The following is a 17,169-nucleotide window of genomic DNA, read 5'->3' on the forward strand; positions in this document are numbered from 1 at the left end:
ACCTTAAGCTACATACCAGTGAGAAATGAACTGTATTCATGATCTAAGGAAAAATTGCAGAACTGTAAAGGATTACAGTACAGAATCAGAATACAGATGTGTGTTCCAGTTCCCCCACCTGGTTCTGAATGCTTCTGAGGTTGAGCAGACGGAAGTCACAGGGCAGTGCATTAGCCAGTGGGGCGAAGGTGCGGAGGGGGGGCACGCCCCTCTTCTTCGGGATGACCGGCAGTGCCAGAACCTCGTGGTTGAGGATGGAGGAGGTCATGTGACTCAACAGTGAGGGGAAACTGACTGGTCCACTGTCAACAGCCTGTTAAAGCATAATCAGAGATTAGACAACTAAGATTACAGTAAAGAAGACTCTCTCTCTACAGGCAAGCAACTGATATATAACACCATCAGATACACTGATGCAGCAATGAGCAAATTAAGTAAACTGGAAAACATGTTCATCACTTTCATTACAAGCCTGAAAGACTCTGCTGGCATTAGAGCCTAAATATTACATCACAGTCCTCCTACACCGGTCCTAATACAGGACGACCAACTAATAGAGAGTAGAAGCGAACGAAGCACTAAATCATTCAGTGACACATAGAATAGAAAGCAGCTAAGGTAATGGACAGGAACGAAGTACTACCTATTAGCCTAGAGCTACGGTACAGAGGAGGAGGAGGAGGCAGAAGACTGCGCTACAACCCGTCTGCTGCTGTGGAAACATTACCTCTTTCTCTGTGTCTCCAAAAACATGAGAGATGATTTTATTTAACATGTGGCTGACTTTGGCATAAGAGCCCACAGGCTGCATGCAGTGGAAAAGGGAGTGGAGAGGAAGTGAGTGAGAGAGGGAGTGAGTGAGAGAAAGCAATACGAAAATAAGAAGGAAAAAGTAATTAAATCAACAGATCATAAAGAGAAAAGAATGCATGGAGCGTGAGAGGCAGTGACAACACAACTGACAGCAGTGCAGTGATCAGCAGATCAATCCAGACAATGTGACCACATAAACACATCTGCATTAAATTAATTGACTCCAAACCTTTTTACACACACCTACACATTTACCTCGCTCATATAAAATCACAAGGCATGAAAAGTGCACAGAGGTTCAGGTGCAAAATACAAGAATACAAGCCCTCACTCTACTTGGCTACGCCCGTCAGCAGCGCTGCCTCAGTAGTATGGGAACACTGCCACCTAATGGCCAATCACCTCTTTGACTCAACTGGGCCGGATTTCACTCACCCTGCTGCTGCTGGTCCTCCTCTCCAGCAGTAGACGGAAGCGGTTGGCTGTCCTCTTGTTGTCCTTCACACCCTGTCCCAGACCCCGGTTATCGTCCTGCATCAATCTGCGGTCCAGCATCACCTCCAACTGACCTGTGCTCAGAATAATAATAATAAAAAAAAAGAAGCCATGGTTAAAAAGTCAACATTATTAATGAGAGCATCAATTTCTACACATTCTCAAAAAAAAATCAGGAATATTTGGATCAGAATAAAATGTTTAATTTCTTGTGAACTGACCGCTGGCAAGGCTGGTGACCCCCAGTGCCTGGGCCGTGTGCAAGGTCAGACGGTACTGGCTATCCTGGATGTAGGCCATGGTTGGCATAGGGTAGAAGTTGGCCTGCAGCGGCAGCTTTTGAAAGTATCTGCGTGGTTGTATCTGTAAGAGGGAGTCATCATTATACATAATAATAATCATTAAAAGAAACAAAATCACAGACCATCTTTAGACTCCATTAGCTCAAATTATAATATCAGGCAGGGTTTTAAAGCTTAAAAAAAAATAATAAAAAGTACAAGCTCAATCAAAGATATTCTAATTTTACTGTAAATTAGGCATTCAGTCTTTTGTTTTAATTAATAAATGAATTAAACCTGGCTTTGATACTTTAAAAACTTCTAATCTAGCACTAGACTTATTCTGGGTATTAGCTGAGATTAGATTATGTGGCAACAAAGAAAGTGAAAGCACAGCTACTGGTTTTGCAGTGTCAGTTAGTCCACCTGCGGCTCTGCAGGAGGATTACAGGGTAGATATCCTCTCCATAGATGGGATTTGAACGCAGCTGAAGGCCGGCTAACCTGAAATCCGTTGAGGTCTGTGTAGAACGTGTCCTCACTCTGAATGTCTGTATGCAGCCGCATGGACAGCTCTTTATTAGTCTGGTCCCTGATGTCCACTAAGGTGGTGATATCCAGAGACAGTCCATCAACACCTGGAGGAAGAGATAACAGCATGTCGTTATAATAATTAGAAGAAATGAGAAGCGGGTGTTTGTATGCATGTATGATTAGCACAGGATCAGTGGGAATACCTGGAACATTGTGTATGCGAACTGTCTGCTGGAAGTGCTGGTAGTACGTGACCACCTCTGCGAAAAGAGGACCCTCCACCACGCGCACAATAGGAGGATCTCTTTGTGTGTAGGGCTGAAAACAGATAAGTGTTTATTTTTTTTATTGGTCTAAAAAGAAAGACATAAAGTCAGGAAACATTGAGCTTTCCAACATATAACCTTACTGTCCATTTCTCTCTTTTGGGGAAAAACTGTTACTTTTTGTTTTTGTAAATGATCTTAATTTAAGGGCATATATAAATAAACAAATACAAGTCTAAATTAAGCAATTTTTTTATTAAAGAAAAAAAGAAAGCATGAATTTTCCCAAAACATGAGAGACTGTCAATATATGGCTATTTTATGGAAATCTTAATCAATCAATCAAGGTGAAGAGGTTACCTTTGCATTTCCATCTGGTAGAAACAGATAAGCACCACTCTTATCCTTGGAAGGGCGAGTTCCATAAGTAAAGAACTGAACCTGTACCCGAACCTCCTGAGGGTCATCTTTACGCCGGATACTCTAAAATAGACAGAGACAAGACAAAAATAATAATAATGAAACATTCTGACTAATGTTGCTTGTATAATTGCTTTGGCTTCTAAACAGTTTCACTTCTTTCCTTTTTTTTTAACAATAATGCTTGACGGTGAAATTGAACAAACTAAATCCTATTAAAATACTCAGAACTCAGCAACGCTTTAGAAAACTACATGACGAGGTACTTAGTTTTATACACCAATGGCATTTTATACAATGAGGCTTAATAAACCCTGAATTTAATGATTAAAAGCTACCTGTTCCAATACTCTATTCTATAAAGTGTTCTTCCACCTGAAATAAACTTCAACCCAGCAAGCAGATGTTCGACAGAAAGCGAGGGCACTAAAGTATGCATGAAGGTGTTCAGCAAACTAGGCTAAGAAGCACACTTCACTATGACATTTGGCACTTAGTTTGCTAGACTTGCCAACCACAAACACACACACTGTTATGTATATTTTAAAGGTATGCTAATGATTTAAAGTCCCAGGGAATACAGTGTAAAATATTTAACATGTTTGTATGATACTAAAATTAAGTGCTCTATTAAACATCAAGCAACGTTAAAAAAGGGGAAAGTATTCAGACTTATCTGAGCAGTATCTTTATCTTATTATATGGTTCAACACTCTAAGGAGCATGTGACTGTTTTTTTTTATTAGTAAATGCCAATGTATGCTATTGTGTCAGAAAAACAGATTGTATACCATAGTCTATGCCATTGTTAGCATTCATACATGTGCTTGTATCTGTGTGTCCTATTTGTTCTGCAATTACACCTCCAGAACATTATTAGCAACATAGTTTCTCTTCAACTGTTTTGATTTCTTTGGTGTACTACAAACAAATTTGTAGAAAAGACGTTGAAAGAGATGGTTTGAATGGCTGTAAAACCGATTCAGACCACCTAATTGAATTTAAAAAGTGGGGGTTAAGAAGGAAAAGGATGCTCTGAAGTTAAACAAAGTAGCTGTGGTCTGCGTCACCACAATGCGCAGGCGGTACCTGAATATGAAATATATTTAGCAACACTGCAAGTTGGGCAAGTTTGCATAAATGATTAACAGCCCCTATGTATTGTCACTGTATCAAAGACCTTGCATCTCTAAAACAAAAACTTTAGAGGATAAGGACGTTTTAGTGCAAGACAATGTAAAACATTTATTTCCAAGTTAGTTCCATTTTAGAGCAATTCTACTGGTCAATAATCATAAAATTCTGAAACAATGTAAAAAATAAATGGCAAATTCAAATAATAATGCTAAATGACAAACGTCAAAATGTGGAGTTGCTTTGTCGTCATTTGAGATTTCAAGATGTTCCGACTCAAGGAATGAGATACCGCAGAGACAGCCATTTAGCTCCATACGACCCTTCCTCTCTGGGTTGCTTTACTCACCTCCAGCAGACCAGTGGTGCCAGAAAAGGCCAATGTCAGGGACTGGGTCTGGATGTAGAATGGCTGGGGGTCAGCTATTTGTGAGCGCACAGGAAGGGGATCCACGCCTCGCACAGTCTGGCTACGGCCTGGTAACCTTAGCAGTGTATCGGAACGAAGAGTCATGGGAGAATCAACAGAGTCGTACAGGTGGAACACAGCCAATCCCAGAGCTGGTAGCCGAGCCATGAAGGAAGCCTGTTTAAAAGATCAGCAGAACAGGCAATCAGTTAGAAACAATCATCTTTAGCCACATCTACTAAGCAACTCATTTCAAAAACAATTATAATGTTCTACTCAATGGGTGGAGAGCATTGAGCCTTATGTCTTATTGAAGAAGATGCTAAACTTAACTTGACTTCACATTAGTAGCTATGGGACAGAGATATGTTAAAGTAAAATAATAAAATAAAAACTCCTGGAGGTTACTGTGTCTTTAAAATGTACACCTTTTCGGTTCTCATCCATTATAAATTATACCAATATTTTGAATGTAAGCATGTTATTTCCAGCATATTACAGTTTTAAAAGTTTTGTTGAGTTGGATAATGTACTTTTACTGAAGATCACAAAATATTTGGCAATTAAAATGGCAAAACAAAAAAAGTAATGTCCTTAAATGAAAATCAACAATATATACCAAACAATATTGTGCATTGATTGCTTATTTTGTTAAAACATGTCAATATTTGTCAAATGTAGTTATGTAATTGCTCTCTCTTTGAAAAGTAAGATAAACAAATTATAGTGATCCCCAATTACATCCAATCATGACAGATTATTTTTACAGTGGTCCTAAGCGATAAAACATCTGATAATTATCCAACAAAAACTTGAATAATCTGTTGAACTATTTTAAATATAAATGTATAAAGCCACTATGTTACTCAAACAACTATTATTAGTAAAGAATCTGAAGAAAGAACAATTGCTACTTCAACAGCAGTACGTGTCTTTCACTTACTAGACAGGGAAAGAAAAAACGTCAAGCCATTTAATGTTAATAGCAGTGATTTTCACTGCTCAAATTACAGAGGCTAAAACATGTATTTTTTGCTTCAGTAACTCTTGTTAAAAAATCTTTAAAAATAACTACTCTTTTTTTGTCTTCTTCAGGGCTAATCAGAGCTGAGCACAATGGAAGACATTAATAATCTGACCCATTGTCACAACATTTCTGGCATGTCTCCCAGGTTTACTTTACAGTACATACACATACACACACCCATACCCACCTGATAGACCTCTCCACTCATCTGTACAGCAGAGCTCCACTGTGCACTGAGCTGCACCGGTAGGGTCTGTCCATCCTCAGTGAGCACCCGGACCTTCGCAGAGTTGACTAGTACAGTGACCACACACAGCCGCTCCTGCTCCACTGGGTTAAACAGCACCAAGTACCTGAGCGAGAGCAGTGATACTCCAGTTACAGACACCATTCATCACAGGAGCTCTGCTGCACTGTAGGACTGTCAGTGTATTACAGATGAAGATAAGAGACTGTACACTGCCTTACAAAAGTTCTCACTTAAAGCTGCCTGTTTGCTGTACTGAAAAGGCAGCTCCAATTGTGTCACTGGACTGTGGTCACACTGAGAGGGAGACTTACCTCGGAGAGGAATCCAACTCAATCAATGTCCGCTGGGGTAAGGAATCCTGTGTGGCACGTCTGTCATCCTGCAGACATTCCAGCCCGGCCGCACAAACAGAAAACACAAAACGTTACAGTTTCAATTAAATATGTTGTTTAAACAAATATAGACAACTTTAAGCAATTATAACTTAAATAGATAATTGTAAAAATGTTTTCAGCACTTACAAGGGGGTGCTATAAATAGCACTCTACTAGTTCTTGCACATACAAACAGGAACTTGCAGACATAAAGTGTTTAATTAAAGTGTTTAAATAACTTTACAGCTTCATCCATAATCGTGCCGTGTAGTGCACTCCTTTGGGGTTTGGTGACAGTAAATGGGCACAGTTTCAGGCACAGCTTGTACATATTAGCAAGAATAATGAAACTAGACACACATTTGCTGTTAAATGGGTTATGTACACATTCTCTGTTTTCTGGTCTGCCCTCTAGTGGAAATCTCTAGTAATGCATGTACCATACAGGCAGTTATATGATTAGTTACGCTGCATTTACACTGCTCTGTTGTGTCAACGCACATGATTGCACTGCCCCCTCCAACTGGTCACATGTGGGTGTGCATTCCCTGCATCGTCCAATTAAATCGTTTTAAAAAATGGGAAATGCTTTTAAACAAGCTATTATTATTATTTGCTATAAACTAATAAATACTAATGAGCTTCACAACACTGTCTAGTGAGCAGCATATAGGGTAACAAAAGCAAACTGTTTTTAATTAAATTATATATTAATATTTTAAAACCCCACCAGAGACCCCAACAATGTCTGTAGCCTTTCTCCACGCTGTTTTACGCTGATCTGAGTCTCTGTAAATCAGCAGGGATTTAATATAAAGAACACTGGCGTAGGAACCGGGGGGGATGGGTGGGACATGTCCCACCCAATATTAGAAAAAGGTGGATTTGTCCCCTCCAAAAATAAAATGGTTTCGCTCAGATCAGCTGTACTATTAATGAGGAGACAGGTGACCGCCTAGTAAATGGGAAATCTCTTAACGCCAATCACGGAGCCGGTTCAGGAATTAAGTTCCGCCTCTCAATAGAAACAGCCAATCAGCTTGCTGGTTTTGCGGCGTGCGCAGGAGAGTGTGGGGGAGAGTGGTGGTCTGGGGGGAGCCCTTCCCCCGCTGTGAGATTAAGCAGCGCGATCGGGATGCAGCAGATGATTTTAAACCAGGTATGAAAATACAGCGATTTTTCTAACAGAAAGCTAACCATGTAAACCATGTAAACCATGTAAACTGCTATGTTTCTGATAGCTGGTTAAAAATGCACTAATCAAAACATACCAACTCTGCGCTTAATAAAATACAGCCTGTGACAGTCAGTTAGCTTAACTTTGGAATTAGCTTAGTTTAAGAAAAACAAAACTATATAATGTTCAGTTTACCCTGTACCTGACTAGCTAATAACTATTTAATTTTCATTAATGTAGATAACTAGTCAGCTAGAAGCTGGATGTAGGGGATAGACAGAATTTAGTACAACACTGGGTAATGTTGGTAGTTTAAAGCAGTTTCTTAACCCTGATCACTGCCCTTAAAATTGTGTTTTCCACCAGATCCAACTGATCAGCTAATAAACAGTCCTTTACTGAGTTTACCTGTTAAAATCTCTTAGCCCCCTATGGATCATAAATCAATCATTATGTATGTCCAGCAGTGTATTAGACACATCATACCATCATACCACTTACTTTATTATGTTCATTTAAAGCAGAGAAAGCTCTACAATATGCAGAACAATGGGAGTATGCAATAGAATATGTAAGAACAGGGTTAAGAAACACTGATCTAATCTGACTTCTGTTCATTTGTAGTTTACAGTGATGGGAGCGATCTGGGAAGCCCCCGTCCATGGATTCTGGACGTGTATATCCTTTAATCTACACTTATATCCTTTTATTTGATAATTATGATCATTCAATAAATATAATAATTTGACTGTAATCATTAGCAATAAATTGTGCAGACACACCAGTTTTTATTTTTAGAATCTGTTATTCCACTAGGATCTTTGTGTTGTTAGAATATCATGTACATTTAGAAGAGAAGGTTGTTCTCCTTAGATAGCCTACGCATGCCTGTTCTAAGCGGCGCAAAGTCGCAGACAGGCCAGAAGACACCGAAGGCCACGGGAATGGAAAACAACATGATGTTCGGACTTTGTGACGTACACCTTTTTGATGCAACATATGTAATGCATTGTCATGCTTAATCAGTAGTGTAATGTTGATACATTTGAAGAACCAATCATAGAGACAATTATGTCATTATTGATTTTTATAGAACCAATAAGAACATGTATCCTGGTAAAGTAGATTTACATGTAATTGTTATTCAAGTATAATTGTTAATGCATAGACAGAAAAGTCAGACTTTTCCTGTAGCTCTCGAGATTGGAATACTTTACTTTTGACCATCTACAACATTTTTCCCGTAATACTTTTGTCTATTTTCTTACTTTTTGTCTGATTCATCTACTGGAGTGTCTGTAATACTTCAATGATTTTCTTCAGTAAATTTTATTCTAAATTGGATATCCTGACTTCTGGTTTTCCTTGTCCGTCTGGCTCACATACATTTTTGCTGTGGTAAATTACCCTACAACAGTAAGAACACATGTCCTGACGTCTAACGTTTATATTAACTTCTGAGAAAAATCCCTATGAAACGTAAAGTTACATTCTTTTTCATAAAAGGACACCATCATAAGAAGTGCTTTCAGTAGAAACAATTAAAAGTGCAGGGCACAATGCTAGTCAGTTTGGAGAAAATGTAAATATACAACATACAATACATAATTAATAATAATAATAATAATAGTAATAATAATCAAATCTGTTAAATATTAGGTGATAACTGATCAGTTTTTGTCATATGTATATAATTCAGACCTTTCACGTATAATTTTTTCTAGCAACAGTAAATGTAATGTGGTGTAACATGTTTAGGTTGTAAAATTACCTTTATTTGGATGTACCTAATAATAAATACAGAAAAAAAGGATTATTTAGGATTAAAAGTAATTCCGCAAATGTTTTTCTAGGAAACTATAGGGTGGGCTTTGGTTCATATTAGCAAATGTGTCCCCCCCAATATCAAACCCGCTCCTACGCCCTTGATAAAGAACAAGGAAGCCTGAAACTCTTCTTTCATGCTTCTCTAGAATGCTTGAAAGCTGACTTCACTTAAGCAGGACACAGCTCAGGTATTGTCATAAAAAATAAATAAATATATCCTATTAGCTACAAACTTGGCTTGGCTAATTTGTGTTGTCCCGTTGCCATGACAAAGCTGTTTTAATCCCTGTTTAAGTTGTAATATTATTACACATTACACCACTGCCAAACAAATAAAACTGCAGAGATTGTAATACCCCTGCAGTAGGAATGAGTGCACAGAGAAAGAGATAGAGCAGTATTTGAGAGACATGATTGGGACCAATCTGGCACACTTGCCTGTTGGACGCTAAACAGTGACCACTACCCTGAACTACAATTTACAGCCAAACTCTGCACTGTGTTCTGGCCAACTCAACCCAGTCAGGGCTCATTTTCTCAAACAATCAAGTTCCTTTATCAACAAAAAAGACTGTAAATAGGCTTACAGCTTTATTAAATGAAGGCTGAGTGTGATTTATTATTTGCTTGAAAGGTTGAAAAGAAAATAAATTGTTTGTTTATTGTTGATTACTAACAAAGCTCAATAGCCCAAAATAAAATTGTATTCAGAAAAGTACTACAATCTACTATAAAATATTCGCAACATTAGCATTATAATTGCAGTGGAACGCATAATATTTTTTACAGTAAGCACACAGAGAAGAGAAGTTCACTAAACACAGCCATATGGAATTCCTAAAAAATTAATAAAAAATAGCAAAACTATCAACTGACTTGAATGCTGATATCTGCTGCTGCAGTAAGAAGCACTGTCACATTTTCTTACATTTTAAAGCATTATTTGTCAGTTTTTTTTTATGACAAGACATCATCTGTTGTAATAATATAATTTTATATAATTTTAGAATCTTCAAAATGGCCCACACACAGCCTGTTGCTGTTAAAATACATACTGAAATAATAAAATAACCTTTAGAATCAGATAATTTGTGTGGTAATACAATGTTTAGTGACAGCTCCAGAGAGAAGCTGTCTGCTCTTCTTACCGTCTCCAGGAAAGGCTCGGTCTGGTAGAAACGATACACATCTTTGTTCTTCATGATGAGAAAGTGTGCTGCATTAATGATCACCCTTTTCAATCCAATCAGTGAGCGTAGTAATCTGCATGAAGACAAGGAAGGCAAAATAAAGAAAAAGGCTTATGTTTATTATATAGATAAGGGCTGTGCATTTGCAAGAACCAGATTATACTTTCCACAGCATGACACAGGGGTTACAATTCAGAATATTTATACAGATATATTGAAATAATGTATAAAAAATCATTTACATTTTGGGAAAACTGTCATGGTTAAACAAAAATTGTAATATTTAGAAAATTATTTTATGCCATCAGAACATTGAGGTCTGAAGACAGAGCACAACATATTAAATATTAAATATATTAAATATAATTAAATATTAAATATACCAACATTTACATAAAAACTTAAATACAGAGTTGCAGAATCCATAAAGTACTGCAAAACATAGAAAATTTCTTTGGTGTACTGTCTTACATCCCTAATGTAGAAAGTTTATATTTAGATAGCTTTCCCTTTGCATTAATTAGTTTGTACAGATAGGGTATTTAGAATAAATGGATTTTCTTTCTAAACCCTTTTCTATCTAATTCACTTAGCCTAGCACAGAAGACTGACCTTGTCCCGTAGTCAGTAACAACTGCCTCTTTGGCAGTTCCAGCGATGGCATCATGGTGCTGGAAAAGGCCGATGTTGCGTCTGGCATCTGTCAGAAGGGAGTAGTCTGAGGTGGGGTAGCGTCCTTCCATGCCTGCATGGCGTGCATGAGACACAGCCAAGCTGTACAGGATCTCTGCACCCCTATATATATATTTTAAAAAAATAAAAAAAAGACATAAATAAAAAGACACCTTAAGTTATTACCAAGAATGGAGTATGGTTTCATCATTATGTGGGAAATATTTGCCACTCTTACAGCTATAGCAAAAACACATTTTGTGCTTTGTTTAAAAAATAAAAATAAATAAAAAAAAGAATCAATCTCAAAATGCTTCTCAATTTTGTTTAAGAAGCCTAAACCAAGCCTCTGGGTAGGAACTCTCTGACAGCCTTGACGAGATCAAATAGAATAAGTCAAGAAGCTACTGTGTACAAATTACCAGTCCTTCAAATAAAAAGTTATAATTAATAGCACAGGTCCATTTCGCATTTTGAAAAGAAAAGCATTGAGGGTATAAAGAAAAGCCTTAGGCCACCTGGCAAGGAGAAATGCTTTTGATTTTTCTTGGGAATACAAGACACAAGTGGGTATTTTTCTTGACAATACAAATTAATTCCTGCCAAACCCCAAAGCTATGGCCAAAGCAGTAATTAAACCATAAAACTCAATAAAGAGGAGGCGAGACTTTTGTGCCAATTTCAACTAGACAAAAGACTGAGGAAAACAAAGAAAACAATTACAGGCGAAGATGAAGCTGTCAGAAAAAGACGCATCGCATACTGCACAGTATGTGATTAAAGACTACATGGAAGTTTCTGCAAAGTTACTGACTTTGGACTGATTTTAAACTGACCTTAGGTGGGATTCGAGGATACGGTCCAGGTTCTTGTAGAAGGGTCTGGAGGTGTAGTAGCCACTCCAGTAATGATCCTCTCGGTCAGCGTAAGCAAAGAAATCTCCACTCAGTACGGGGTAACCAGGTGGTCTTGCTCCTTGAGAGACCCCATTAGCCTTATACACTGCATTGAAGTAGTCTGTCAGAGTGCCAAACTGGGCCTGGTAGAAACACAAAAATCCTGAAAGTTAATTGGTACTATTTGGAAGTTGACTGTGTGGTAGCACAATATAGATGTAAACCTGTAATGTCTGAAAGTTGTTGGTCAGCATAATGTTGAAAAAGAAAAAAAAAAAACAACAACATTGTAAACACTTTCAATGTATTCAAAGTAATTTGGGGTCTTTTCTATTGGTATTCTAATGTAAGATATTTGTCACCTTTGCCATTGTCACTTATCTGTGTGCACAGACAATTTTAGCCACACCCTGCCAGTTAAAATCATTGCCACTCATTGCACTGTTTACTGTGAGTGGTAACGTCTTCCACAGTGTATTCCCAGGAACACAGGTGACCCTGTGGATTGAAGAACATTAAAATACATTTCTGTACAACTTCAGAAATGCAATGTTCTATCCATCTAACACCTACTATCCGGCCTTACTTCAGTTCCGTTAATTCACATGGCTTTGCCATGAGCACACTGACCAGTGCTTAACCTCACTCACAAGATAACACCTCACCACTTATACAGGTGTGGGCATTCCTAAGCCATCTCCTGAAGTAACACTTCATGACGAACTCACATACAGCAATTTCATGATTTTATCAAGCCTGAGTGTACTCTGTACTTGCTGTGGATCTAGTCAGAGACATTCCTGCTTTACACACCGAACACAAAATAATCATCTCATTGAATTTCAAAGGTTAAGAGTTAAGGACAGAGTGGTGTTTGAGCTGGAGCGTGTATGTTTTTTAATTGGCTGTTTAGCTGAAGTTCCTCGCACTCTATGAAGAAGAGCACAGTTGAAGATGAATTCAGGGAAGCTTCTATCCCCATGTTCCACTGAGAAAAAAAAATACTTCTCTCTTGTACTGCATGTGTAATGTAATTAGATCAGGTCTGTCATTAAAGGCTTTAACGATGCACTTGTCATTGAAACTAATGTAGCGAGAGTAATAAAAAGATGAGTCATCATGCTGCCCTAATATGCACCATCAACTTAGCGCAGCAGGGTTCTGATGAACTACCTTATCCAGTCTTATTTACCAACTTGTAGTATAAAAAGACATGACAAGACAGCAATATTCACCAGATTTGTGCTAGACACACAGATGGTAGACACACTGTCCTAGACACATCTGGCAACGAGCGGCTGCTTGAGGACCCAACAGTGGGAGCTGTAACCACTGGGGATGTATATTGGCAAAAATTTGGTGATACAATATGTATCAAAATTGAAGGGGTACAGTTCAATATACTTCAATTCTAAACTTTAAGCAATACGGTATATGCAACACTGAAGTCTAGCTGCTGGGGTTTAAACACATAAAATGTTAATATGCTAAGAAATACAGAAATATTTTTGCATCTAATCACTCCTACGGTCAGAACTGGTTTCACTGCTGTTTAACTGGGAAATATCCAGTTACACAGACTACTGAGAGGATTAATTCTGACACAAGTCTAGCAGCAGGGAGTTTGTGGTATGCTGCAAAATTGGACTTTCACACAGTATGGGTTTGATGTCTGTCACTGTGTTCATTAAAACATTTCCAAAGCTCTTCTCGAGGGAGTCAAAGATTATTTGCAGTTTTCATAAAAACAAATCGGTGCCTTATGATGTTAAATCAGGAGATGGTGATGCTGGAATTGAACAAATCCAGGCACTGGCCGAGAGTATCCAGGAGGAATCTGGAATTAAGAATTGCTATTTAAACTAGCTCACAACTATATTCTTATATATAAGATATTTTGGTTATTGGTTAATTATTTATTGTATTTATGCGTATTAGCAAATGTTCTAAAGTGATCTGTAGTTTAATTTCTTTTTTTAATCATCTCTACTGCCCAGGGAAGGCTATCTATTAGATTTCAGAGCATTGTTGTGTGAATTTGTTTGCTTTCAGAAACAATAGTGTCAGTGACATCAGGATTTATACCCCTCTGGCCTAACAGCTCTTATCCAATTCTATTGTCAATACAACATTTGCTAATCTGTGTCAGGAATGGCTGCAACATAAGTTAGTAAGTGAATGTATTAGAGGTTTATTTGGTTTATTAGAGGTAAAATTTGGATATGGCAGTTGTTCTTTATATATTTCTATAAATTATGTAATATTTAATAATAATCAGACCACTAGAATTGCCCCAAAATTACTTTACTTTGAAACTGAATTTTTTATATTCAGTGAAGCTACCATTTCAGAGACACATACATGGCATACATGCATGAAAAGTTGAACACAAAGGGATTATGCACACACTAAGATTAATATTCAATATTCAATATTCTACACTCTGATGTTTTGCATTTGGATTGCATCCCTTATCTCCTTCTCTTTTTGAGAAGAATATACTCCAGACAAGAATGCATTTATTTACTACAGCTGAGTTTAAAAGAAAACCAAGCTTTAAACATCTGTGGGTCATCATGGCAGAACATCTGCACTTACCTGCACATGCATTTCTGGGTGAGAGTTCATGTAATCAAAAAGCTTCTGGTAGTTGATATATTGCTGGTCCCACTCTAGAGATTTATCATAGCGGAAATCATCTCCCAGTGGTATTAGTACCACTTTGCTACGGAAAAGCTTGGACTTCTTGCGATACTGGTCCAAAAGGACATTCGCCCTGGAATAAACAGAAGGAAACAAGCTCATTACATCCCAATTAACCAGGTAATTTAACCAGAGCTATTCCATAGCTTTCAATGTTTATATGGAAGTGACATTAAATGAGCTTATATTGGTCAATGGGAAGACAATACACCAAGGCATCAAATAAAACTTGAATGAAAAAATATCCTTTGTTCATTTCTTCTGCTGCATGGCTTTACCTCTCTGCCACGTTGGCGTCTGTGATGGCACGAGGAGGCACCTTCCAAGGACAGTTGACCCTGCTGCCTGGCAGCCTTTTAAAGTCAAACTGACAGCAGATCTTTGGGTCTGGCCCACAGGTGTGAGGCACATCATAGCTGTAGAAGGGCATCATGTGACAGAACAGGTCTGTTCCTGATTCAGGGTCTGTAACAAACAAGTACAAAAAAAAAAAAACATTCTGTATTAACTTATTTAACAGATGATTCTTTAGAAAGGTACAACTCTTGGTAATAAATTCTGCTAGGAACACTTGGCTGGGCATACTGTGGCTCCTGGCACAAGCTTTCACTAAAACTACAAGGAATTACCTTTTTAAACAGCTCACTTAAGCCTTGGCTAATTAAGTGTTAAAAAAAAAATCTTACTCTTACACAAGCATTCGATTATTTTATTTAATTAAAAAAAGACAGGGCCAGCCATTATGTTCGCTAAGCCCATCAATGAAAATGCACTTTACTGCATCCCTAGTAAAGGAAATTCAAGATTAAAGGTATAAAACGGAGTTTCTTTTATCTATTCTAGGCCTGTCCTAATAACAATATTATTGGCATGTTAATGGAAATTAACATGCATATTACAATTACACTCTTCTAAAGATAAGTGAATTTCAAATTATTAACAATTTTCATACATCTAAATTAAAATATAAAAAATACATATTCTGAAAAAAATACATATAAAAAAACTATTTTTAAACAAATCAACAAGGAAAAAACTTTATATTCATGCATTATCTCTGTTAGGAAAGCAAGTAGACAAAATATTAAGTGTAAGAGGATCATAAGAGGTTTTATTAAGCATAGAGGTCCATATATTGCAACATATTGATTAGGGTCAAAATATTGTACAATAAATCAGTAATGCATTTACTGTGTTAGCCTTAACCTAGTACAAAATGAAAATGGATAAAGGCATTATCTCGTTTTTGCTTTCCTTCCAAAAATCCACATTACTGATAGCATTTGCAATGTATCAGATTAGCTAACCTGCATGAGGAGGAATAACCAGCCACCAGATCCATCCAAATAAAAGAACAGGAATACACTTGTGGTGATTAGAGCAATGTTGTTAGAGCTTTTACAAGAGACCAACTAGGACATCTTTCTCATCCAGAGGACTTTTGTGTTCCCCTGGACTCCAATCAGGAGTCCAAACTGTCAAGCAGGTGCAACCCTCTTAGCCACTCATGCAAGTTGGGAGCACTTTAGCTTTTTCAGCGTGGGCAAATAACAAAACCAATCAGGAAACTCACCCCAAGCCTGTCTCCACATAAACTCCAGGCTACGTGTAGAGGAAAAATGCTTCTTAATGGAGTAGTGTATCCTTTGAATCAACATGCTGGTCACATTAGCTTTCTTCAGCAGGTAAGGCATCGTTGCACTGTGGCCAAAAGGGTCAACAGCCCATCCTGAGCGAGGGATCACACCTGAACAAAGATATAAAAATATTATTGCAGTGGGCAAAGCAGACAAACATTTCATGGCATACACTTGCTTTAAACAATGCAATAATGATAAATAGTGCTTTTACTAACGCTTATGTTTTCATTTTAAGGAGAGAGAGTCAAGGCAAAAGAGTCTAGTATTTTAGTCCAATAAAATAAACATGAAGGTCACACCAGTAATAAAGGCAATACGTCATATTTGTGGACACACAATTTTAATGCATTGGGCTACTTTAAGTTTCACTCAATTCAGACACAGATGTGCAAATACATACACAGTTTGTCTAGTCCCATGAGAAATGGATTTTGATGATGTGGGATTCTGATCATCCAAAATCACGGTCTAATTACCTATAATGTTGCTACAATGTAGTCCAAAGGTAGCACTGTTTATGTTTTATCATTTCAACAACAAAAACACAGTCATAACCTTATCATAAGATAACTTGACCAAGTTAAGACCAAGACTCATTTTTGACTACTTTCCAAAAATCAAATCATGTTCCTTTATCGGACAATAAAACTCATACTATGTTTCAGAACAGTTACAACACTGTGACAATATAGTCGGCACAAAAAATAATTTTGCTGCGTTTGCTGGGTGCCCTTGAAGCTGAATGCAATCAAATCCTCACAGCAAAACTCAAACATCTAGTAGAAATTCTTCTTTGGACAGCAGAGATATTAATTCCAACAAAAGCAGAATAAACTATGTTTAAATACCATTAATTTGATTTAAGAAGAAATAATAAATGAGCATGTCTCAATATAATATAATAGTTTTATGAAGGACACACATTTAAAAAAAAGGTACAGAAACATGTCAAATTGACTGCCACATTTGCCACAACAATGGCTTTTGAGGAGTGGTTGTGGATATAATCTACCGCAGTACTGAAGAAAAGCTCAGCAGCAGCCAGAGGATCTGGGCAAAAC

General features: G+C 37.5%; 1 protein-coding gene across 6 annotated transcripts in view; it reads right to left on the bottom strand.

The window, feature by feature from the left end:
• The window catches only part of man2a2 (mannosidase, alpha, class 2A, member 2), a 36,034-nt gene that overhangs the window by 7,784 nt on the left and 11,081 nt on the right, over positions 1–17,169 (bottom strand). For 5 of the 6 annotated variants that reach the window (XM_049474660.1, XM_007228132.4, XM_049474659.1 and 2 more), the window contains exons 7-22: positions 16,042–16,215; positions 14,747–14,933; positions 14,364–14,541; positions 11,706–11,908; positions 10,810–10,992; positions 10,156–10,270; positions 5,941–6,008; positions 5,567–5,732; positions 4,293–4,529; positions 2,750–2,872; positions 2,327–2,441; positions 2,094–2,227; positions 1,530–1,671; positions 1,249–1,382; positions 728–805; positions 119–313 (exon numbers count right to left, since the gene is read on the bottom strand). In XM_049474660.1, the coding sequence (XP_049330617.1) occupies positions 119–313; positions 728–805; positions 1,249–1,382; positions 1,530–1,671; positions 2,094–2,227; positions 2,327–2,441; positions 2,750–2,872; positions 4,293–4,529; positions 5,567–5,732; positions 5,941–6,008; positions 10,156–10,270; positions 10,810–10,992; positions 11,706–11,908; positions 14,364–14,541; positions 14,747–14,933; positions 16,042–16,215 (2,432 nt within the window). The remainder of the gene's footprint in view (positions 1–118; positions 314–727; positions 806–1,248; positions 1,383–1,529; positions 1,672–2,093; positions 2,228–2,326; positions 2,442–2,749; positions 2,873–4,292; positions 4,530–5,566; positions 5,733–5,940; positions 6,009–10,155; positions 10,271–10,809; positions 10,993–11,705; positions 11,909–14,363; positions 14,542–14,746; positions 14,934–16,041; positions 16,216–17,169) is intronic. The other variant, XM_007228135.4, reaches the window with a different exon arrangement.

The sequence above is a fragment of the Astyanax mexicanus genome, chromosome 2 (assembly GCF_023375975.1).
Source record: "Astyanax mexicanus isolate ESR-SI-001 chromosome 2, AstMex3_surface, whole genome shotgun sequence".
NCBI classification, from domain to species: Eukaryota; Metazoa; Chordata; class Actinopteri; order Characiformes; family Acestrorhamphidae; genus Astyanax; species Astyanax mexicanus.